Genomic DNA, 26,020 nt, shown 5'->3' on the forward strand with positions numbered 1-26,020 from the left:
GTATATTTAGATATTCTGAAAGAAATGCATTATGGTAATTAATAAAAAACCGAATTCTTTAGTCTTTAAGGAAACCTATAAGATTATCCGTAACTTTTGTTTTGCAAAATGGGTACAAATTTGATACTCGGTGCAATTTCGGTACTGTGACGTTACTGATTTTGCTAAATAACTGAAATATATAAAGGGAGATCAGATACTCAGCTAAAGCTCAATTTTGTGAGCTCGCCTTTTATTCGCTTTTTAACCTCTCACTAATTATTTCTATATGTTACAGAATATTTAGTGGGACCCAAAGCATCAGCTGTAAAATGCGATGACTTACAGTTTTCTCCGGCTAGAGATAAAGTCCTGGAGGTAAGAGCAATTCAATTTCTTAACAATGCTTTCTGTATATATATATATATCTTTTCTTTTTATGCTGATGTCCTATGGAGCTAACAGCTCTCTCTCTCTCTCTCTCTCTCTCTCTCTCTCTCTCTCTCTCTCTCTCTCTCGTCTTTATGTAGTTATTTCACCTACCAGAAAAGCAGCTAATAGCAAGTACGTACTTTTCTATAAAGATACGTCGGAAATCACTCAGATAACAAATAAATATGTGAGATGCAAAAAAGCTTAACATAATACCCATTTATGTTTCATTTTCTGGGATTGCTGTTTAATCAACTAGTGGGAAATATTTCATTCTTGTTTGGCGACACAAACCAAAATACAAAACAAATAGATACTAGTTTTTCTGCAGTCTGTAACCGGAGAATTCATTTTTAACTACTACACTAACGCCAGAAGTTCCATGTAAAATAAGAAACTTTGCATTATATGTGGTCACCTATGGACCCTTGTTTTGATTCTTGCTATGTTATATATGCGTTTATAAACATTCAAGATATTGTTCAATACAAAGGCTTATAGAAATTCCATTGATGGAATAATAGGTTTAATAAAGGTAATTATGGTATTATGACAATGAGATGATTAGCGATTTAATTTATTTGCTTCGGTTAATACACAACAATGGCTCTTTCGTTTTAATTATGACTTTAATATTTACTGTTTTAACTCCCTAATCCATGTAAATAATATTTGACCTGAAGCTACTACATAAACTTAAAAGGACGTTTGTAAATAATTTCTAACAATTCATAAGATTGATGGCTTTGTAATGGTTTAAAAAGGGTGCACGGTGCTTACAATTAAAAAGTTTGCAATACATCTTCTTTGTAATGCAAGTATCATTTTGTCAATACATGTGCTTGCTATAATTTATAAAACGGTAGATGTCATAGATGCATATTTGCTTAACCTTGAAAATGGTAGAACGTTGAAAATACTTGGCTTTAGGCATCTTCTTTGTATATACCCCACACCTTAAGTTATCTTCTTTGTATAGACCCCACACCGTAAGTCATCTTCTTTGTATATACTCCACAGCTGAAGTCATCTTCTTTGTATATACCCCACAGCTTAAGTCATCTTCTTTGTATATACCCCACTGCTTAAGTTATATATCTCACAGCTTAAGTCATCATCTTTGTATATTCCCCACAGCTTAAGTCATCTTCTTTGTATATACCCCACAGCTTAAGCCATCTTCTTTGTATATACCACACTGCTTAAGTTATAGATCTCACAGCTTAAGTCTTCATCTTTGTATATTCCCCACAGCTTAAGTCATCTTCTTTGTATATTCCCCACAGCTTAAGTCATCTTCTTTGTATATACTCCACAGCTTAAGTCATCTTCTTTGTATATTCCCCACAGCTTAAGCCATCTTCTTTGTATATACCCCCACAGCTGAAGTCATCATCTTTGTATATTCCCCACAGCTTAAGTCATCTTCTTTGTATATTCCCCACAGCTTAAGTCATTTTCTTTGTATATACCCCACAGCTTAAGCCATCTTCTTTGTATATATCACACTGCTTAAGTTATAGATCTCACAGCTTAAGTCATCTTCTTTGTATATTCCCCACAGCTTAAGTCATCTTCTTTGTATATACCCCACAGCTTAAGTCATCTTCTTTGTATATACCCCACAGCTTAAGTCATCTTCTTTGTATATACCCCACAGCTTAAGTCATCTTCTTTGTATATACTCCACAGCTTAAGTCATCTTCTTTATATATTCCCCACAGCTTAAGTCATCTTCTTTGTATATTCCCCACAGCTTAAGTCATCTTCTTTGTATATACCCCACAGCTTAAGCCATCTTCTTTGTATATACCACACTGCTTAAGTTATAGATCTCACAGCTTAAGTTATAGATCTCACAGCTTAAGTCATCTTCTTTGTATATTCCCCACAGCTTAAGTCATCTTTTTTGTATATACCCCACAGCTTAAGTCATCTTCTTTGTATATACTCCACAGCTTAAGTCATCTTCTTTGTATATTCCCCACAGCTTAAGTCATCTTCTTTGTATATACTCCACAGCTTAAGTCATCTTCTTTGTATATACCCCACAGCTTAAGTCATCTTCTTTGTATATACTCCACAGCTTAAGTCATCTTCTTTGTATATTCCCCACAGCTTAAGTCATCTTCTTTGTATATACCCCACAGCTTAAGTCATCTTCTTTGTATATACTCCACAGCTTAAGTCATCTTCTTTGTATATACTCCACAGCTTAAGTCATCTTCTTTGTATATTCCCCACAGCTTAAGTCATCATCTTTGTATATACTCCACAGCTTAAGTCATCTTCTTTGTATATACCCCACAGCTTAAGTCATCTTCTTTGTATATTCCCCACAGCTTAAGTCATCTTCTTTGTAATATACCCCACAAAGTCATGATAAAGCTTGTTGATTAATATAGATAAACTAAGTACAAGGGTTCAAAAAGTTTCCATTCTGGTTTTCTTTATTGACAACAATGTTATTCTGGTTTCAATATTTTGTATTACATTATTATTTGTTTTTATTATAAAGCTGACTGACATAGTACGAGAAAGACTAACGACAGGATATTACGGACTACGCCATCTTTTCAGAGCCAATGATCCTACTGGCCAAGGAAACGTGTCAAGGTAATTACTCCATCCTGATAAACCGAACTAGTAAAATATATACAAATGTATGTCTTTTTGCTATGGCTGTGGTTTTGTGTCCATTGCTGTTGATTTTGATACTCTGCACTGCAAGAAGGAATAAGACAGTCTTTCGTAAGTCGGGAATATATAACAGTACCAGTGCACAGAGTTTAGTCACAGTCAACGATAATGCTATCAAGATTGTCATTTATATACTTCTTATATAATATTCCTATCGAATAATACATGTTTTACAGGTCTTCTTGAGGCCCTTATTTGGTGAATAAAAATTTATTTTTAATATTGATACACGTTTAATTTGCAGATCTATATTTGATTTGCAGAGTTTTAAACACATTTTAATTTTCTGATTGTCTAATGGTCATGTTGAAATATGCAACTAATATCAATAAATGAATAAGACTAGTAAATAATTGGGAAAAAAATGAATATTTATGAATGCGTTTTATTTTCGAATAAGCTTTACCATTTTTATACATATTTCAATTTCTGATTATCATTTGTACACAATTTTTTATCCCATTCTTTTGTTACAGAGAAGCATTGCTTCGGATACTATATTCCCTGTGTGGATTTATCACAAGAGAACAATACTCAAAGTTTCTAAAATCGTAAGTAATTATAAATTACATGTACATGCATAATAAATATATCTGTGTATTACTTTTAATGGACACTTTGAGGTATTTCATTAGTCAATGTGACAGACTATATTTTACGTGGATCCGTAGACTGATTGATTTCTTGTTGTTGGCTACACGTCTAGCGTTAGCCCGTTTACCTAATCTTTATTGTGCATCTGACAACGCTCCGTTTTAATTGCTATTTTGTCCACTTCATCAGCATATACATTTTCCGTCCCAAATCTTTTAAGGTGTGTATTATAAAGAAACATTTCACGAATCACTACAAGTTCTTCAGAATGTAGAGAAAAAATTGGCCATTGTCAGATCTGGAATTTAATTAAATTAAGTTGACGTGATACTTTTGTTTCACGAGGCATCGAACGTCCCTTTTCAGCCAATTAAACAGACACCCTGTGGGAGCATCGTACCAACAGACGAAAATAACTGGGCCCGATTCCTATACCCCGGGACTCTTTGGAATGAGTGTAGGTAGGAACCTTATATGCAAATGCGCCTTATACTTGAAAATACAAAAACTGTTATTCCTATGATATCTGTAACCAGTTTATATATATATATATAGACCATGAAAATTGACACCCACTTCATTTAATAACAGGATTGACTATATTTGACATGTTCAGTGATGATTATACATGTTCACAAACTGCAGTTATGCTATAAACAACTGTAATGCGATATACTATTTCGCAACTATTTCGCAACAAATGACCTGAAAAATACAAAATACACTGCCGCAGTTAATGAAGTGTCCTCAACTTTATGATTATCAATTCAATTCAATCATTTTAAATTCCATATCAATGAGTAGTAACGTTCAAGGATACAATGGCAGCAATTTAAACTTCATTTCAATGTGTATTGGTTTATATTAAAATTGAAGTCTCGGGGATATGACATTTCAATAACTGTCTATTTAAACTTGTGTTAAGTCAACAAATTCATGTTGATAAGGCTTGAGTTTTACATATATAACAGGCTTTACAGAAGTATGTTTATCATTGTTTCGTAGTCGCTAACCGCTGGATAAGTTTTAAAAAATGACATAGTTTTATAAAACGGATTTGACTGAAGAGGCAAGAATGACCGCCTGAGTAGTTAGATCATGTTTAACATCCACATAGTATGTCTAAACATGGATGGACTGGGATACAGAGTAGTTGATTAATTGATGTAAAATTATCTAACTAGCTTCACGTGATCGAACTAGCTACACTTGTATATTTCCATTTTTTTTTTATTTATTTGCAAGTCAGGGGCTTATACATGGAATGTTATGATCTCGTCATTTATTTCATAATGTTGACTTGTTCTTTTCTGCTATCTTTTTGACGTTGTGTTTCTAACACGAACATCATGCCAATGGTCGTGTCTTCTCTTTACATTTTTGTAGAACTGCTAATTGTCTCGCCGTCTAATTAAACCTATGGGTTTTAGATTGTCCATACAAGCAAGTAGGATGGTATTTTCTTCCAATTTCAACTATTAAGTCTTCTGCAAAAATATATAGTGTGATGTTTGGAATTTTCTATTATTTTCTCCCTCTTTTGAGTAGACAGCGTTCCTGTCCTTCTCTATTGAGTGTCGATTGATCCTCGGGGGACCTGTTATTAGTTGCGATGGTATGCCTTTTGTAGGCGGATGCACTTCATCTCAACTGAGTTGGACTCGGCCGGTGTGTCCGATGCCGAGACAATCTCAATGGTTTGAGTGGTCTCTCCTGCCTCATTAGTTTCTGCATTGTCGTTGTCATTCGGAGTGGTAGTTCCATTCTCTTTTGATGACCCAGAAAAATGTCAGGAAAGCACTCAGTCGGCAATTATTCCAATCCGAACGTGCTTTAGATGAACTCTTTCTGTGGTTTGAATGTCGTCTCATTTCTCTTTCTTTCTGTGTCTCCATTTCGCGACAAGCTGTTAGTACCCAGTCGGCGGTTTTGTCCTCTAGGATGTGTAGACAATGAAAATATCACTGGATAGTACGGGCTGTTGTTGATGTGTTTCAACATCGTCGACAGATATTATGAGAGCTTCTACACGTCATGTATATTTACAATTGAAAAAGTTTTTTTTTTAATATAAGGGCGTGATGATTTTTGATTTATAAAAGGCTAACTAAATACGCACGAGGATTTGCACATTTAACAAGGATTCTTCAGAACGCACATAGTAAGACAATTTCCAAATCACTTAATTTTATTACGTTAAACGATATCTATACCGTAGGTACATTACAACTATTGAATATCACAAACTGTAGAATAAATTCCAGTATAGAATAGACATAGATCATATACTTATATGTACCACACGTTATCCTTTGGGTCAGCAGTATAGATACAAAGTTCAATGTTATCTGTGGTCAAAATCTGTCCTGTCTTTAGTGATGTGTGTGATTTCAGTATTGCAATTGAATATAAACAACAAAGTTTTCAGTAATTCTCAAAAGTCTTAAGCTTTGCTCTATGAATTAGCTGTTTGAGTTTTAGTATCTTGTGTGTGTTTAGTTTCATTATATTTGTTGGAATGTTCTCGATAAAATATCAGTTGTACTCAATGCTATATGAATACAAAACCATAATATTATATTACAGTCTTGGATTGGAAGGAAAGGAAACCATAGCATTCGATAACTTTGTAGCATGTTTTAAAGAAAATGAGGTACGACTATTACAATTAAGCAATTAAAAATACGAAAAATTTAATTCGCGACTCAATTACCAGGTGTGTCGTAAAAAGCATCTACACTAGATTATGCTAAATACAAAATATACACTATGATTTTTTTGTATGTATTATTTACATAAACAGTATTGTAGGTTAACCTACTAGTACGTGTATATTAAACTCAAATACAGTTGTTTTGGTCAACTCAAATGTAAAAGAGATTGCCACATTAACACCAAAGGTTTATGTTAGCATATTTTGAGCGAGTGTGAAAACCAATCACGATGAACTAATTTAACGGATTTGTGAAATGTATATCAAAGGTTAATTTTGCATTGTCTTGAACACGTTCGAAAATTAGTTCCGTTCAAATATTTCTAATGGAGTTATACCTAAGTTATTAAAATTCAAGTTATATGTCTAGGTTAGTCTATAAAAAGGTATATACTATGAAATTTAGAGCGAGGGGCTTGCCCCGAGCTCTTAATTTCATAGTATATACCTTTTCATAGACTATCCAATTTAGCACATATTTACAACTCGAGTAATCTTTTAATTGGTCTATTGATAGTTTATTTTGGCTGACTACTTGTATCACAGGTGTTTGTAAAACGGAGCTCATAAACGAAGTTTTGTAAATCTACTCACTAGTATCATTGTAAAATATGTGATTTCAAAAGGCCCTTGACTCTAGAATGAAAAGATAGTAGCTGCTGGTGTAAGTATGTATATTGATATAAAGCGGTGTTTTACTATACATGTTCTTCTTACATGGTAAGATGACCAAATAAATTGACCAAAAGCAGGCAATAATTAAATTGCAGTGGAAGCTTTACATGTTTTGAAAACATTTTTTAATTTCACAGTAAAACTTAAGCTATAATTAATTTGAAACATATTTTTAGATAGTTTGTCCCCATAGATATAGTTTAGCAGATAGGCATTAAAAAGCATCCACAAATAGATCAGAGATTATAGGTTTTGTGTTTTTTTTTTTTTTTTTTTTTTTTTATTATTTCAAAGTAAGAAACTAAAAGATTTATCAGAATATGTTTATATATATATATATATATAATTGGCACATTATCTTCAGACATAATCACAGTTTTTCAATTCATGACATCGTCCTGAACATGCATGAAATATTTGCCACTGGAAATTAAGCAACCGATAATCAATAACTCAATCAATTCATGACGAAATAGATCACCTTCCTTAAGAAAGTTTAAAAAATTATCACCAAGTTGCTTTAATTTCCCTTCACAAGGTTTCATAGTACACACTTTTTTGTGTACAAAGTAATAGCATGGATGATACATTATCATAATTTTAAGATATCGTTGTACTCTAATCAAGGTATAAAGAACCATATGTATTACCCTTTATTTAAATGAAAACAATTTGCAATTGTCAAAAACATTTTTTAGATCCAATGATTTTAGCAGGATATTTAAAAATCAACGTGAAAACTAATTACAAACTATTTAATTAAATTTGGAACACAGCATTTTATTTCAAAATAGCCAGTGGCAATTTTTGTTTTAAATATCTTGATTACGATACAATGAAATCTTACCCTTGTGGTCATTCGTGCGTAGTTACTTAGTACACGGGAAAAGTATGAACTATGAAAATTAGAAGGCAAATATAAGCAATTTGATTGGACGAGAAGTTGTAAATATGTGCTAAGGAAAATTACATTGTGAACGCTTTCGAGCCTACATTAGTTATCCTATTATGTTATTTATACAAAAGGTTGATCTTGGCATTTTAAAAGACGATTTCGATAATTAGCGCCGATGAAGTTTTTGGTGGGCGGGGAGAGGGGGTTGTGTCTCTTGGAAATTATATTTTTTTTCATTGGAAGCGCTCTGCCACCACCATTTTTTGTCAGATATTTAATGCAAAGTTTAACAGAGCAGAATAAGTATGGCAGTAATTGCCTTTAAAAAAATTGAGTGGTGGCGGGGGATATTGAAACGCATATCTTATATTATTAACATTTCATCCATGTTATCATTCATTAATACCGAAGTGCTAAACTTAAGTATAACGTTGATTAAAGTGTTGACTTGTATTACATTATTATATATGTTATTATCGTTACAGACAGTACAAAAGCAATGGGTAAGCCCAGTACAGAGATCAGCATTAGAGGAGGCATTAAAACGCAGGCACCCTGAAGACAGACTTAAACTTGATTTGAAAAGGCACGATCCATATACATCTGCACCATTCTCTGATACCATCTTCAAAAGTAAATTAAAAACTATGTAAGTTTACGAAAGGTTCTATACTTAAACTAATTTAAAACGTAAACTGATAAAATTACTGGACCAAGTTCATGACATAAACTGGTATATATATATGTACATATGACGTGTGAGATTTAGATTAAATCTTATTGTTATGAATCCAATAATTAACAAAATCATCACAAGTTGAAGAATAACACACAGCCCTTCCTAAAAATAACCCAACAAAAACCAAGGGAAATGTTTCCATATAACTATCTATACATAATAAAAGTAATATCCACTGTTTCTCCCGACAAAGATCATAAAACTCCTGCAGCAACATATAAATCTATGACTGAATTAATACTAGTCACCCTTACAAAGTCACTAAATATCAAAGATGATAACACATAACTTTATATACTACAATTTCTTTATTTTCAGTGAAGATGCTAGGAAAGTGTTCCCTCCAATATGTTTTGAACCTGATGGTATGATAGTGCCTCCACAACTACGAGAAGCATACGCACACATCGGCATTTATCTGCACGATTCAGACTTCCAAGTTTTGTGGGATAGGTGAGTTGGTGGCACTCTATATTTACTACATAAAGTATATTTAGAATATATATAAATGTTATTCCCTCCCGTAAAGACGAAACATAAATATGATAAAAATGACACGACAGATTTGAATTTAAATTGCTACTTTAAAGGTAAAAAGGCACACGCTCTTTAATTTCCAGCGATTTTCTGAATTTTTCTTTCAAATAATTTAATTTTCAGAAACAACCTCTAAGGGATTATTATATCAATGACCAGTGTGCTTGGTAACTGTTATTTTTTCTGAACAAGATAATACATGTATATACAAAACAAAATAAATTATTTATGTAATTAGCCAGGCGTGCATTCAAAGAGGGTATATCAGCTTTTCAATATTATGAGCAAATAAGTTATTTTGGTTTTGAACAAACTAATTATTTAAAACATCACTTTAAGAAATGATTTGTGCTACTTGTTGTAAAAGACAAATTTTCTATGTACAGGTATGACACTGAAGGTTCTGGTGGTATAAGAACAATTCCATTTCTACGAAAGCTTGGTTGTGATTTGAATCCACGGCCAAAAACGTTCCATAGATCACACACGCAAATACCAGTCCAACAACCGCAGAGGCCAAAGTCCGATCATTTCCTTTATAAATCCCTGGATATTATAGACAAAGTGCAACATGATGTGGAAACTAACACTGCAGTGCAAGTGGAAAAGACAACTGAAAAGACGGGAAATGGCGTGATTAAAACGACAGAGAAGTCAGAAACAACTTTGGAGAGGGAAAGCAAAACAGAATCTACAGAATGTGAAACTAAGGTCAAACAAGCAAAACCAAAACTAAGGAAAGGGCAGCCAAAATTAGATAATATCATAGACTGTTTACATTATAGGGTAGGTAAATTTAAGCAAAAATTATTCAGCACAACACATGCTCATTTAGTTTAGTTGATGTTATAGTCATACTTATTGAATTTATCAACAAACCTTTATCAGGGTTCTTAAATTTATCTTTGATGAGTTAGTTTTCTTTCTTAGAATTTTCTCTCCAGTGAAGAAACTAAATACTGCTATGTGCAGTAAAAAGATGACAACAAACGAAAGCAATTTCTGATCTTTTTGTTCAACATATAAATTAAAGGACGAAACAAATAAAATGTTGACTTTTGGAAGAAAACACCTTATACATTCCGATAACATCTTTGGCCTCACTAGTTATTTTCAATCCAGTCTAGTTAATATGAATTCTCCAGATTTGTTGACTTGTTCAAAACCGTCAAAAGCTAGACACTTTTAACGAAGTTTTAAGACTTAAGGTGTATCAATTACCAAGTTGTAATATTTCTTTACAGTCCTTGTTTTTTTCTTATATCCGTATTCTCTTTGGTACAGGTTTGAAGAAAATACCAATAAATGTGGACCTTCATATACATTTTATGCTGTAGAAGATATTTTAAAATTGACTTTTTGTGACCTTTTGATGAGAGAAAGTAAAAATATTATTTTAATTACGGGGATCTCAAACAGGTGCGTTTCATAATGGGGCAATTTCATAAAACGGTAGAAAATATATCACTGCTTAAATACACTATTTTCATATTACCGACTTTTGACTCCGGATTATATAATTTGTCTACTGGTTATCTTGGACATCATGGTACCAAGTCAGGTAAGAGCAAGCCAAAGAAGTAAAACCAAGCTTTCAATCGGTACAATTTTGGGAGAAAATTACCTGCTTAACATTTTTTGTTCACTACAAAATCATCGGAAAACAGTAAACTTTCCCCTCAAATTACACCGATTATATGTTTGATTTTACTTATTTTGGTTGCTCTTACTTGACCGAGTACTATGATGTCCAAGGTAACCAGTCGACAAATTATATAATCCGGAGTCAAAAGTCGGTAATATGAAAATAGTCTATTCAATATCTTGTAAAATAAAAATGTAGGCGACCATGGTGCATTCAAGATTAGTGGAATGTTGTCAATATAATATCTCTATTGTGATATTTTTTTCCAGTTTGAAGAATCATACAACGCAATATTAACGGCATTTGAGTTATTTGACCACTTGAGTGATGGATATATTTCCAGAGTAGACTTTAGGCGTGTTCTACAGGAATTTGGCTTTAACATTTCTATAACTGATTTAGATCATTTCTTATCTAGGTAAGTTTGATATCAATGCTCTGCCAGATATAATTGCGGCTGTCATATATAAGCGATTTTTAGCGCTAAAGAATTTACAAGTTAAAGTTTTACAGTATGCTAATATTTTAAAGCTCTGTATTTTGTTTCTAAAATGATGAAATGTCTAAACACTAAAATAAAATACTTTGCACACAAAGTATCTTTAGGCCAATATAACGATTTATATTTATCTAATCAGTCTAAGGGAAATAATCAGTGAATTTTTAAATGTATTTATGGATATATATGATGGAACAGTGACTAAAACACAAACTTTGTATTTTGATTTGATGTTTATATCTTCCTTTTTGTTTATTATTCTTGATATGATATTCCAAATGCATTTACTCTAAGCCACACAAAAATCAAGCTATTAAGATAGATTTGACTAATTATGAAGACATATATCCAGAGTCTGATATTGCAATTGACAAGAGTAAAATATTTCTAAAGATAATATGAATGAAAAGAAGGATATTAATTTTATAATGTGGAACATTTTTTTTTGTTTTTACACACATTTTAGTATTGAAAAACTTTCAAAACAACTAAATGATAAAACACTGAGTAAAACATTCAAAAGTATATTTGGCGGGAGACTTAAAGGAAGTGCAAACACTGCCATGGATAGATTATCAGAGAAAACAGTTCAGGAAAAAGAGAGAAATGTTACAGTGGGGAATGCTGATGTTGGAAGTCGAGTCAGAAAAACTGCTTGGACTGAATTAGAAGAGAGTGACTCAAATGTGCACATTGGCAACTCTAATATCTTAAATAGACAATCAACTAATTCACACCAGAAAAACGTAACCGAACGGAAAAAGACAGCTCACTTTGGAAACTCAAGTTTTAACAAAATGGCGAAAGCAATGCGAGAGAGAAAAGAAAGCCAACAGACATCAAGTGCGATTGTCGGAAATAGATGCTTTAGTAGAATGTCAGAAAAGGTTACAGAGAAAACGATCGACCAGGATAAAAGATGCGTTAGTGTAGGAAATACAAGTATAAGTGTGGAAACAAAAACAACACATAAGTCCGTTAGTTCTGTCGACATCAGGTATCCACCACAAATACCCTTCTGTATAAAACAACAATAATCTTACTATTTCACACGTGCGTGGACCTTTCTAAAAACCTACCTTCGACAGTAAAGGATGATAGAAATCTATTGAAAAGATTTACAATGTAAAAATGTTTCCAATAGTGGTTTTTCGACAAGCGTATTGACAAACACAACAAAATAATATATTTTTAAAGAAAGGTAATGTAAAACAATGTCTTAATATTCTCATGAAAAAAATAATTAATCTCATTTTTAAAGCGTTTTTCAAAGGTTTTAAATACGCTTTTTTTCCATGAAGACAATATTTGTCTCAATACTTGCATTTAAACTTTTAATGAATATTAAGAAAAGAAGGGATGGTTCTTAGAAAGGTAGTACACACAATATAGCACATAATAATTATATGGGGAATGCTTACTGATCCAACTTGCTATTCGAGGGAGATACTTATAATGTAAGTTATAGTAATGTGACATTAATTGCTGCAACATTGTGATTGGTGATAGGAATTAAATCACTTTGTTCTGGCAAGGAATGCATAGACTTGAGCAGTTATTGTCCAAAAAGTTTACAGTTGCTTATTTGAAAGCTTTAACACCAACGCGTGTTGCTTAACGAGTTGTGTATTTAAATTCTTGTTTGATAATGAAAAGCATACCTACATACTGCTCAGGTTCTACAATTAATTTTATATGTATTATGGTATTCATTGATCGAGGAAAAAAACATTTTTCTTAATGTAATTGTATCGATTCAGTGATATTTGTTCTGAAGCATATGTTTAGAGCCTTTCATCTTTCATGTTTTTATTTTACCAATTTTGCGAAGAAACCAAATATAGAGCGATCAACTCCATAATGCATATATAACACAGAATTAAAAACACACTACACTTGATCCCTTTTAATTCTTCCTTTCTATGCTTCTGTAGGGCCAGTATAAGATCTATAAGGGGTCAACTGAACTACAAGGAATTCTTGTACAAGTATCAGAGCAAGTCAGAAAACAGTATGACAAACAGAATTGTTACAAACCAATCCCATATGTAAGTAGTGTGAAACATCGCCCTTTGTTTCAACTTCATTAATAATTCAGATCATATAATAGAGAAATCGTGTCTTAGACTCTTTTTATTGTTATCGGAAAATTAAGTAGTAAATACGCTTTAAATGATCATATATTCAATCATTCTTCATGTATGTTTGCTTCATGTTCGTTTTGTCTGAAAGCTTGCTTTTGCGCGAACAAACGAAATCTGACATTTTGAATGACCGCTTTAAATTGCATACAGAATTGAATTTTTTTATAGTGACTGAGTTGCTTTGAGAAGATATTGTACAAGCCTACATTACCTTGCTTCATAGTTCATAGCTTACTTCTTTGCAGTAAAAATTACTCTCTTTTTTGCCATACTATCATACGTAGTTTATAGTCACTCAGTAGCATGATATTATTGTAAAGTTATATAGAGTAATAGTAGCATCGCTAGAAGTTAAAATGACCAGTTTTGCTACTGGTCAGGTATGTTTTGTATAACTTGACCTCTTAGATAGAAAATTTATGGTAGATTTTTAATAATGGTAAAAGCTAGAAAACCAAATGCGGCTGTCAACATCTTATTTCATAAACATGTTACAAAATGATTTTTATGTAAATAAAAGTACAAAATTGTTGCTATCATGATATTTCATACTTTAAACTGAATATTTAAAATGTCATCTAGTTAAATTGTTTTACTGATTTCATATTTAGTCAACTTTCTCCTTCAGTTGAAAAAAATATATAAATTACTACATCCTCACACTTCTTAATCAGTTTTGTTTCCGAATCTTAATCTCTTTTAATTATGAACGCTTTCAATCAAGGTTATTGATTAGACCGTTTAAGAGCCACACAGTCATTTAGCATAGCTGTTCAAGTTGTCATAACACGTCATTTGTTGTAATGGATACCGTGTTTCACAAGAAATTGTATTAATGATCAATATTGATTTTCAATGGATTTTGCATTATCATGGCTGTGTGTAGATTTTTATAAGTAAATATGATAGCAGCGATGATGTGCATATCGAAAAGGATAAACATAATTCATTTTGGCCATTCTGAATTATTTTTATACGTTCAGAAAGATCAAACATTGTAACAGTTGTCATACAGTGTGTTAAAAATCGCATAGAATTTTGCTTGCTTTTTTATTCATTGTATCTTGGAAGTGTTATGTGGATATACATATGTAATTCACTGTGTAAAAATTAGTGTGAAATGGCCAAAGTAGTGATGAATCCATTACATTTTTCTGTTATTGGTCATTCAGTAAAGAAGCATGAGAGGAATATAAACTTATCGAATATAAATATAACAACCATAAAAATAAATATGAAAGTAAGGTATGTCGAATAAACAATGTATATGTTTTAAAGATAACAACGGTAGGAACCATTCTGAATATTCTATATTGTATGTTTTATAAAGACTATTTTATTGTAAGGAGATAATTTTATTGTTTTATATCAAACGGTAATTTCTAATGTAATCATACGTTAAACTTTTTCAATTTCTGACTTTACTCACATAGATATTGCTGCAAATTGATATTACATTAATAATTTGAAATACAATGTACACTGAAAGAAGTGAATATTACAGTAATTTTATAAAAATCAAGATTTTTCAGATCGTACTCTTCATATGTTAAGTTCAATGTCAACTTATACCGTTTAATTTAGTTTCGTTTTGTTTTTTTGAAGATTTCAACATGATTCACAACCATTGCCAAACAGCAATTTAAGCGTAGAGGAAATGGAAGCCAAACTTGTGGATTATTTCCATGGAGATTTTCTCAAGCTCATGAGCTATTTGAAGTGAGTGGCTAAATTATTATTTTAAAATCTTGCTATTGTAAGCGTAAATTTATTATATTAGACCTCACCTGTCTATTTTCACACGAAATCACCAAAATATCTGCAACTTATAACCACAGTTTCTAATACAATACTTGAACAATCTTCATTTCTGACGCTAAAGATCAAAAGTTTTCATAAGACCGATATATTACACGTTTGAAAAAAAATAAACTAAAATCGTCATATTCAATAGGGTTAAACTATTAATCTTGTTTGAGGGAATTGCAACCATTGTTTTTTATGCATATGGTTATTTATTTTTGTAAATGTACCCTTATTTACTGTACAGTTCAACAAATCTAATTTTGAATCCGTACAGAATCATAGAATAATGGATTAGAACCGACCTCCAAACGATCCAAGGTTCTGTAATGAGTGATACAACTTTCAACTTGTTTGATCATGACTTAGACACATTAAATTCGTGTAACAAGAGGAATACTACTTGTTAAATAAAAAGATCAGCTGATCATTTGAAACCTAGCTTTTTGCAAAATGAAAACGATGTAGATTAATGTGTGTATTTACACAGTGAACTTATATATGTCATAAAACTTGTAACTCACATAATGATTTCCCCCTCCTTCACTACATCACATGTTAAAATATTTGTTTTCTGAAATAGATATTTCTGTGTTCATACCTAGAATGTGCAATAAATTCTTTCCCGATTAACTAATATAAATAATTCATTTTTTATTTGATATATCTGTTGTAATATAACCGAGAATATCATAAGTTTTATTGGTATTGGTATTTGCTTTCAGATCTTGCGATAAGTATGGTTTGGGTGTAATTACCCCTCATGAGTTCCGTGGTGCTTTAGAGAAGAGACTTGGTTACACAATGTCCGATAAACAGTGGGAACAACTGAAAACTGATGTCGGACAAGATGCAGATGGTCTAATACCTTACAACAAATTCCTCCAACTTTTCGACGTAATGTATGTATTATAAAAGATTCGTTTATGACGCAATATATAACAATTAAATGCAATGAAATAATCTTGAGCGAGTAACTAATGTGAAAATTGCTACATGTTTGCTTCTTGAAATGAACCCTTCCTTTCCCCTGATAATATATACAAAAACTAGTAGAAGTACAATGGATAATGCAGCTAAGAAGATATCAATATACACAATAGATGCAATGGAAAGAATAAAATAACATGAGGCCGAGTTACTAAATATAAATTTGAAAAACGAAAGTCAATGAAAATTAGATGAAAAAGAGCAGTTTCAGATATCTTGATGTTGCTAAGTTAAACTTAAAATTTCTTGTATTCTGAATCTCGTGATGACAACTTTAATTCTGTTAAACATTTTCTTGTGTAGCAAAGCAACCAAAAAAAGGTATTTAGAAAATGTCTGGACATAATATATGTGGTATGTGGATATATACACTGTGTAATAGCACTCATATTGTACAGAGAGCAGCTGTTAAGGGGTGTGTTTTAGCAATATCTTGATGTAACGATTTGTTCCTCACAGCACTTAGCACATTTGTATAATAGAAGTGTAAATTTATAGTGTGTTGGTGTCCCAAAAAGAAACATTAAACTTGCATGGCTTATGATAAAGTTGATCATACTGTAAGATTCCCTTTAAGGCCACAATTATTTAAGAAATATATATACCTACCGCGCTTTCGATAACAAATGGATAAATGATGCGATAATATTTAAATTAAGTCTGTAAATAGCCAAACAAATAAAAAAAAACATTTCATCCATTTACTACTTATTATCAGGAAACACAAATGGCATAAAACTAAAAAGTTTACATAAATACTAGTAGTCAACGTACTATTAAAAACGTAATTTGTTTGCATGTTTTATGATTTGTTCTTATGTCTACTTCCAATATCTATATTTTAAAGGCCCGGATCATGGAATAAGAAGCAGGAAGGAGGGGTAGATGTTGTTAAGGTTGTAAAGTCAGATATGCCAACACCAGCAGCAGTGGAACTGTTAATGAAAGAGAAGGCAAAGACGTCTATATCATTTAAGGAGGTGGATAAACTAAAAATAGATGGTGCAGGAAATAGAACAATTGTAGAGGTAAATATTGTTTAGCAGTTTATTTAAAATTTTCTGATTTGTGATAAGTTGCTCTTAAATGTTACCATAGTTGCAATAAAAGTATTTTTAAGTTTTTAGAAATGAAGTCGGTTACTTCAGATGAAATATCCAGTTTGTTATATTTTGCAGCAGAAATATGTGACACTTTTCAGGATTACATGTAGTCATTATCTTTTTATGTCTTTCAATCATCTCACGGAACAGAAAAGTATGTCTACCGTATTGAATATATAGAATAAGTTTTGTTTGGAAATTACCAAATACGAAGAGAAGACAGGATGAAAACTCTACAAACATGTGACCCTATTTACAGAAATATTTTATAAATGATGTTGTACATTTGGACATGCATCGCTAGTTTGATAGTGAACATTTGTATAAGCAGTCATATGTGAAATACCAGCACTAGCTAGATATATCCAAACAGAATGTATTTTTTTTTATTTCAGCTCAAACGACTGCTAGAGGAATTGTTCAAAAATAAGTTCCACACTTTTGATAAGGTACATTATAATGCTGATAACCTGGATTAAGATATCTACTACTGTATTACACCTTATTGTTCATTTTTAACACTTTAATATAACAAGTCATCTTATTATTTCTATTCACATAGTTTAGAAAATCTACATTAATTATCTTCTAAATTTATAAAAGAGTCACACAGCAACTAACTTTCAAACTTACACCAGTTTGCAATGTTCAATAATCGTTTGTTCATTATGTTCATTTTTTAATTGCGCGATTTTGGAAAAGTAGTGAATGAATATAACTTGCAGAAACTATCGAAAAAGTATAACAAAAATACCGAATTCCAAGGTAAATTTGAAAAGGGGCAGTCCATAGAAAATCAAACGTTATCAAGCAATAGAACGAATTGTAAACAGCTGTCATATTCCTGACTGAGAACAGGCATTTCCGAAGGAATAGGTGGGTTAAACCTGATTTTATAGCTAGCAAAACCTCCCACTTGTATAGCAGTTGTTTATAGTTCCGTTATATTGACAACCTTGGGTAACAACAATAATTTGGATCCAAAACTGAGTAAACATACACCACAGACATACAACACAAGTGACTACAGAATTCAAACAAACATACATGGATGGATACCCCATATCCTTTCATTTCTATTATACAACTAAATCTTACAAAGACGCCAACAAAAAAGTTGTAGTTGATAGTTAAATTGAAAATGACGTCAACTAAAAAGTTTTTGTTAGTTGATAGTACATACCAAATATAGTATACACTTTCTCGAAAAAGTACAAGTTTAGTAAAATATTAAAACAAAGGTAACCAAAATGGAAACACCATAGTATAAACCACTTGCGTCCGAATTGCATATCAGGACCCATCTGCGCCTGGAACGCCTATAGTCAAAAACACGATAGCGGTATGCACGTCAAAAGTCATATCACAAAAAGAAACCATGTTGTGTTTTTGTGGAGTTCTAAGACATTGAATATTTATCTATTAGGTCTTGGTACTTTCCGATGAATTGTTTGAGAAAAAAGACGAGGCGTTCTTTGACAAAACCCTGGCTCATTGTTATTTTGCTTAGACACCGATGACATTTTAAAAAGTCTGAGTAGCAGCTGCGAGCTCCTGAATGTAGAATGAGCTGAGAAATGTATACGCCATACGCGGGTGAAGTTGGTATATTTCGCTCAACGCTAAACTCCAAAAAACGACAAACAGTAACAATTCATTTATAATATTTGTTTATATTTTTTTTTAAATTGTGTAATAAAAAATTGTATGTTTTTTTTTTCAACAGCATTTCAAACAAATGGACAGGAAAATGATGGGAAGAATGAGTAAATGGCAGTTTGGAGCATTGATCAAATTGTAAGTTATACTCAACGACATGTATATCGGAGGTTGCAATCTATGTTCAAATTCACAAAAGTAGGTGTGACAGGAAGACTTTTTTAACCCTATAATTTACTAATAAATGATGAATGAAACAGTCATTTATAAATGATTTCACGTGTTAAAATGTTCACTTATGGTGAAATTGTGTCATAATAAAATTGAGAATGGAAGTGGGGAATATGTCAAAAAGACAGCAACCCGGCCAAAGAGCAGATAACAGCCGAAGGCCACCAATGGGCCTTCAACGCAGCGAGAAAATCCCGCACCCGGAGATGGTTCTCAGCTGGCACCTACATAAAAATATGTACTAGTTCAGTGAAAATGGACGTCATACTAAACTCCAAAACATATAAATGAACTAAAATTAAAAAAACATACAAGACTAACAAAGGCCAGAGGCTCCTGACTTGGGACAGGCGCAAAAATGCGGCGGGGTTTAAAAAAACTGTTTTAACTTCTTTATAATTTCAAAATGTAGACTTTTAAAAAATATCCGTCATCAGAAAATTCTTTATGACGAACAATAAGAATGTATTCTAACAGGAAAGTCGTGAAAAGGTCTAAACATGAAAATCTCTCATCATATATCAAAATTAATTATCTAATCATGAAGTTGTTAAATTAAATCGAATATGATTGTGTTACAAATTTTATAGCAATATTATTTTTTAAATGTTGCTTTACGTCGTCGCGAGGAATAATTGCTAAAATTAGCATCTTTTAAATAAAGGCAACAGTAGTATACCGCTGTTCAAAAGTCATAAATCGATTGAGAGAAAACAAATCCGGGTTACAAACTAAAACCGAGGGAAACAGTCATCAACTATAAGAGGAAAACAAAGGAACAACAGAAACACTGAAGTGCAACAAAAACAAACGCTAACATACATAGAAACGAACTATTTGATATCAACTGCCATATTCCTGACTTGGTACAGGACATTTTAAGAAAAAATGGTGGGTCAAACCTGGTTTTATGGCTAGCCAAACCAAATAACGTCATCGAATTATTTTTTATATGGCTTAAAAAAAACTCACCAAAGATAAATGAAAAAATAAAGAGATGAGGTATGATTGCCAATGAGACTATCAACCAAACTTCAAATAAAGTGGATGTAAACAATTATAGGCAACGGTACGGCTTTCAAAAATGAGAAAAACCAATACCGTATAGTCGGCTATAAAAGGCCCTGACATTAGAAATATGAAACAATTCAATTGAGAAAACAGACGTGTCGTTTTTTGTCTTTATGCGATTCTTATAGGGTTTTTTTGGGGTTTGTTTTTTTTGGGGTTTGGTTTTTTTTTTGTCGTGTTTTTAATTGATTTGTTAGTTAAGTCAACTTCACTAATGAAGTAAGTGATTATATAGGTTTGTCACATTAATTTCATTCATATTACTTACAGATGTGGATTAACAATGAACCAACAGGAACTTGACAAAGTTTGGGCCACACTCAGTATCGCTAATGATGGAATGTACAGCTACAGTGCACTTATACGACATTTTATACAGTTTAAAAATAAAAATAAAACAGCAGAAAATGTTTTAATTGGTGAGTTAAATATAGATTCTACCACTTCATCGACTGTGATACGATATTTCTACACTCGAGACAGTTAAATATTTAAAATTTAACTGTCGAGAATGGAGAAATATCGTATTGTACGAAATTTGGTTGTAGAACCTGTTTCTCTGAGGATTTGTAGACGATATGCAGACAAAATAAATTCTTTTTCTTATTGATCTGCAAAATGATGTGTTCTCTCTGTGTAACGTCATCAGGCATGGTCGCCTTTTTTCGTGACGTTACAATAGGAAATTCAGGGGAACGCATGAAAATTTGACGTCATAATTGACTTTCGACCAATGAAGAACTGAGATCAAAGGAACCACACGTTGATTAGATAAAAAAAGTCAACAGTTCAGGAAAAGGGTGAATTTGCTTAGAATTAAAGAAAACAATATTAATGCAGAGTACAATATTTGGTTGATATTATAATCCTGCATGTGTGGATCGTGTGCAAATGAGGGGTGTATGGTGGTCTTTTATTGATTGAACCATTCACAATTTGGCTGGATTTACTTGCTGCATGTCATGGAAATATGTTCTAAATTGAAACCAAATATCCGGACCTCTAGATTTCCTCTTTTGTAAACTTCTATGTTGGTTTCTTTCATATTGGCATTATAATTTCTTATCTTCATTTTATTTAAACGTTCTCTTTTGTTTAGAGGTCGTTGAAAGGAATCATCTTTAATACACAATTTCACGATTATTGGTTACAATCAATGATGATCCAAATATTCATATTTAACTATTGCGTGTCTTACGTCAATTATGATGAAAATTACATAAATTGATGAGTTTCTTTTCACATGAGATAATTAACCTGTTAATATAATGTATTAAATCAGCAGAATACTTAGTTATTTTCGTAACTGAAATAAGTTAACAAGAAAGAAGTGAATAAAACAAAATATGTTTTATGATTAGATGATCGCAATTTTCTCACAGAGGACACTACAGAAGCTGTAGAGAGGGCCCATCAGGTCCAGAGAGAAAGAAGAGAGAAGAAAGCACACGAAACCCATGCGTCTATAGAAAAGGTTGAACCAGAACTTCAGAAAACCGCACCATCCTCAGCAATATCAGTGAAGAGTGTTCGTACAAAAGACTTATTAGTTAAGGTTAAACCCGACGTAAGTAAATATCTACTGATTTTATATAGTTAGTCTGATTATGAAAAATATTTTTAAAATGAACTTTTAATTGATATGTTATATGCGACAAATATTTCAGTATTTATAAGTTGTGCAATGTACATTTTGGCTTATAATAAAACTGATTTTAAATCATTATAATAACTGTTCAAAAAATATTTTAAAACCAAGGTTTTATGGATTTCATAACGTTTTCCTTCACATTTGGCGTTTTGTCTGTAATAAAAAGTAAAATAACAAAAATACCGGACTCCACGGAAAATTCAAAACGGAAAGTTCCTTAACAAATGGCAATATCAAAAGCTCAAACACATCAAACGAATGGTAAACACTGTCATATTCCTGATTTGTTACAGGCATTTCCTTATGAAGAAAATGTTGGATTAAACCTTGTTTTATAGCTAGCTAGACCTCCCACTTATATGACAGTCGCATAAAATCTTATTATATTGACAACAATGTGTGAGCAAAACAAATAGACATAATAGGTAAAAATGTCAAAAATTGGGGTACAGCAGTCAACATTGTGATATAATCTTAATCACTATAAAAACAAATAACTATGTCAACAAAGAAAAACAAAATTGCATATAAACACTCTATAGACAAAGTAAATAAGCAAAAATGAAAGACAAGAATACAAAAATGACCATAGCACAATAACACAATGGCGTATAGTATTTGAATTATTGATAATTTAAATAATTTTGTTTTGTATTTTATGCATTTAGGTAATTAGCAATTGGGAGGGACTGAAATCTGTATTCAAATATATAGACAAGAATGGTTGTGCGACAGTTAACTATAATGAAATAACGGTAAGAGCCTTATTCGGGAATAAACATTACCCATTACTATACTGTATGTCTTGGCATATCAATTTGTTTAACACTTCATACATTGTATTTCACCATAAGCGCAGTATTTGACTTGGAAAATTGCAAACAATATTCTTTACTGTATTTCATTAATATACATCATGTCATTCTACTTTGTTCATTTTTGGGGAAGTATTTTACTATGTTCATTGGCTAAATTTCTAGATTTGATCGTTTTTGCAATACTTATAAGTAAAATGTATCACAAATCATAGAAATTTCTAATCATTTGAAAAAAAAAACATCAAAATTACTAGGCAGTTAACTTTGGTACGACAGATGATTGGAAAGGCATTATATGTCACAAACATAAACTTTGATAGACGATAGAAATACAAGAACTTCTTTCCTAACATTCTGCTTTACAGGAAGTAATGGAGTCAATGAAGTTTAATCTATCAGCAGAAGAACTGAAGGAATTAATACTGAGGTTTGATTTACAGAAAAATGGAAGGTAATTCTATTTAGGAAAACGTTGTGTCCTATAAATTGTTGAGAGGTGCTGTCCGCAGCATTGTTTTTTTTAAATACATATCGTACTTGATTTATACTGCCATCAACGTTCGTACAATCATTCTTCCCTCTATAAAATATGGCCTTCAGAAATATGGTGATGAGGCATATTCAACCAGAGGTATCAATTAGACGTAGACTATTAAAGAGTCTAAATATCCAAAATATTCAATCACAATCTGTAGAACATTTCAGTAATATGAAAAAATTAAATTTGTCTACGTTCTATGTAATCTGGTAGTCCCCAAGCTCAATTAAAAAATCATCTACATTGTGTCACAGGTTTTTTAATACAAATGGGAATCGAAGACACAAAGTCCTCTGTTGGAGGAGAATTAAAGTCCTCTCCTCGAAGAAGCACACTGATTTCAACAATATATACACTAGATGGACTTTTTTTTTTAACTTTTCAGATATATTGACGATGTCCTGCTTAAATTCTCATTTAAGTGAAAGTTTGCATTCCATATATATCACAGACGGCTTGCGATTAAGTATACAACCGATTGGGAAGTCGACAAACCCGTGCTTCTTTTGGAGTTCATGTAATTTTCGCAGTTTTTTCTTGTATTTGGGTTTCCATTCTCTTTTCTTTTATGACCACTGTTGCCTCAAATTCAACATTCAACTTAGCTTAGAATGTTCTCGATGTTTTACGGTTAAATAAACAGCTATATACCAGTTGGATATAAATTCATCTCTGGAATAAGATAAATAATAAAATATTGATACTTTTATGTAAATATCATCAGCAGAACAATAATCTAATATAATTTACCTAATGCAAACCATATATTATCATTCTCTTATAATTGTGTTAACTTACTAGCGACTTATTTTTGCCGTCTAAAATCTGTAGAAACCCGTATAGTAGTATGATCTGTAATTTAACCGATTGTGTCCTATTACCGATTGTGGCATTTTGCATGAGAGTGAGTTCGACTGGCGGGTGATGCATGCACATTAGGAGACGCTTACCCTGTTGACACACTGGTTTCGCTCCTTTTGGAGTTAACGAGATTCTTACTGGTTTTGTTTGTTGCACTGATTGGTCTTACAGATTTTAAAAATCGTCAAGCTGCTGTCGCCTTGATTTAACAGATATATTTCATGCATATACTGAAAAGGACTGATGATAATCACTATTTGGTGAGATTATTTGGAACACGTGATTTGTCAGCATAATGTGTAATTATATACAAATACATTGCAGTCCTTTGGATAAGTCATCATTGTTTTTTACAGTGTTCTGTATTTTGATTTGTTTTTTACAGATTTCATTATTTGGAGTTCATGAAATGTTTTTCACATAGACCAGTACCAGCGTCACGTTACAAAACCCTTGTCTACAGCAAACATGCACACAAACTAGAGCAAAAAGTAAGTACACCTCTACTGTGTCTGTTACAAGCCCTAAACATATAATGAAGTCAAGTTGAACTTCACAAAACATGGACATCACATAAAACATTGATTGGCTAAATTAAATGTTAATTCAAAGTGGTTTAGACAATACAAAAATACAATCCACGTCTGTAGATTTATATTCATTTTGTAATTATATGCTTATTTTTTGTTTTTCTGTATTTGTTAAGAAACAAATAAAGAACTTAAATGGTCTAAATCTTTGGTTATTCTTCATGGATTTCCTTTGTTTAATTCTTATACATAATCTATAACCTATTTTTCTTTAAGTTCGACATTATGACAATACATATGTAATATTGTTAATGGCGGGATATTACTTTGTCTTCTTGCAAACTAACTAAGCTTTTTATCTTGTTCACCTTTAGGTTGCTACATAAAAGTAGCAAAATCTTTAGCAAGTTACGATTTCTTTGTAAGTAAAAAGAAAATTTGCCGGTTTGAAATAATGTTTATATTAAGTTAAACATTTGATTGAAATGTGTGATTCACACTGCTATGACTATTGTTGCTAAATGATGACTAATCACTTCTGCAGGTTGCTGCACGGAACAAGGTAGTTCTGATCACGATCTTAAAGATCAAATGCTATATGTATATGTTCATTCATATATATATGTTATAAATTATGAACAGAAATGTGAACAGTTTCCTAGAAAATGTCAGAATTAAAAGCTACACAATTTGTATCCTATTTGTTTAATAGCTTACCTAAATGTAGATTTATAAAGTTGTGTTTTCAATAATTTGCCTTTCAAAGAGTTTATCTAACCTGTCTTTCGGAAAACTTAAACAGACCTTAATAGATGGAGAAAGTGTTCACGTTTTCAAATGTCATTCACATACTTGATTTTTGGATATTTAGAAATTACAATTATCAGTATCAATTCACTTTGGATGTTGTTTATTTTACCTTTCTTTATTTTTATTTAGTATTTACATTAATGATCAACATACCTTCATATCATAGGTAAATAAAGTTTATTTATTTAAAGAGTCAATGGTCTGATGCTGTTTAATTTCTTATTCATAATAATAAGTGAAACATAGATAGCAAAATAAATTCAGTGGAAAAGACTTAATATACCAAAGCCAGACTCAAAACTCATAAGTCGAAAAGATACCTTAAAATTCATAGCAAAACACATAAAACGACAACAAGGACTGAGCAACACGAACCCCACCACAACCGGGGTCGATTTCTTGT

The 26,020-nt window shown here is 31.8% G+C and overlaps 1 protein-coding gene across 19 annotated transcripts in view; it reads left to right on the forward strand.

The window, feature by feature from the left end:
- LOC127725466 (EF-hand calcium-binding domain-containing protein 6-like) overlaps positions 1–26,020 on the forward strand; it is an 83,516-nt gene that overhangs the window by 4,689 nt on the left and 52,807 nt on the right. For 6 of the 19 annotated variants that reach the window (XM_052232439.1, XM_052232446.1, XM_052232438.1 and 3 more), the window contains 21 exons: positions 278–357; positions 2,930–3,027; positions 3,588–3,662; positions 6,292–6,358; positions 8,474–8,637; positions 9,046–9,180; positions 9,651–10,050; positions 11,179–11,327; positions 11,875–12,405; positions 15,158–15,271; positions 16,081–16,257; positions 16,649–16,666; positions 17,193–17,373; positions 17,844–17,897; positions 19,175–19,245; positions 20,680–20,828; positions 21,771–21,976; positions 22,729–22,815; positions 23,244–23,329; positions 24,663–24,768; positions 25,352–25,369. In XM_052232439.1, the coding sequence (XP_052088399.1) occupies positions 278–357; positions 2,930–3,027; positions 3,588–3,662; positions 6,292–6,358; positions 8,474–8,637; positions 9,046–9,180; positions 9,651–10,050; positions 11,179–11,327; positions 11,875–12,405; positions 15,158–15,271; positions 16,081–16,257; positions 16,649–16,666; positions 17,193–17,373; positions 17,844–17,897; positions 19,175–19,245; positions 20,680–20,828; positions 21,771–21,976; positions 22,729–22,815; positions 23,244–23,329; positions 24,663–24,768; positions 25,352–25,369 (2,966 nt within the window). Of the gene's footprint in view, positions 1–277; positions 358–2,929; positions 3,028–3,587; positions 3,663–6,291; positions 6,359–8,473; positions 8,638–9,045; positions 9,181–9,650; positions 10,051–11,178; positions 11,328–11,874; positions 12,406–13,342; positions 13,457–15,157; positions 15,272–16,080; positions 16,258–16,648; positions 16,667–17,192; positions 17,374–17,843; positions 17,898–19,174; positions 19,246–20,679; positions 20,829–21,770; positions 21,977–22,728; positions 22,816–23,243; positions 23,330–24,662; positions 24,769–25,181; positions 25,229–25,351; positions 25,370–25,746; positions 25,784–26,020 lie in introns of all 19 variants that reach the window. The other 13 variants (XM_052232442.1, XM_052232448.1, XM_052232440.1 and 10 more) reach the window with 8 other exon arrangements.

Source organism: Mytilus californianus, unplaced genomic scaffold, assembly GCF_021869535.1.
Source record: "Mytilus californianus isolate M0D057914Y unplaced genomic scaffold, xbMytCali1.0.p SCAF_15, whole genome shotgun sequence".
NCBI lineage: Eukaryota > Metazoa > Mollusca > Bivalvia > Mytilida > Mytilidae > Mytilus > Mytilus californianus.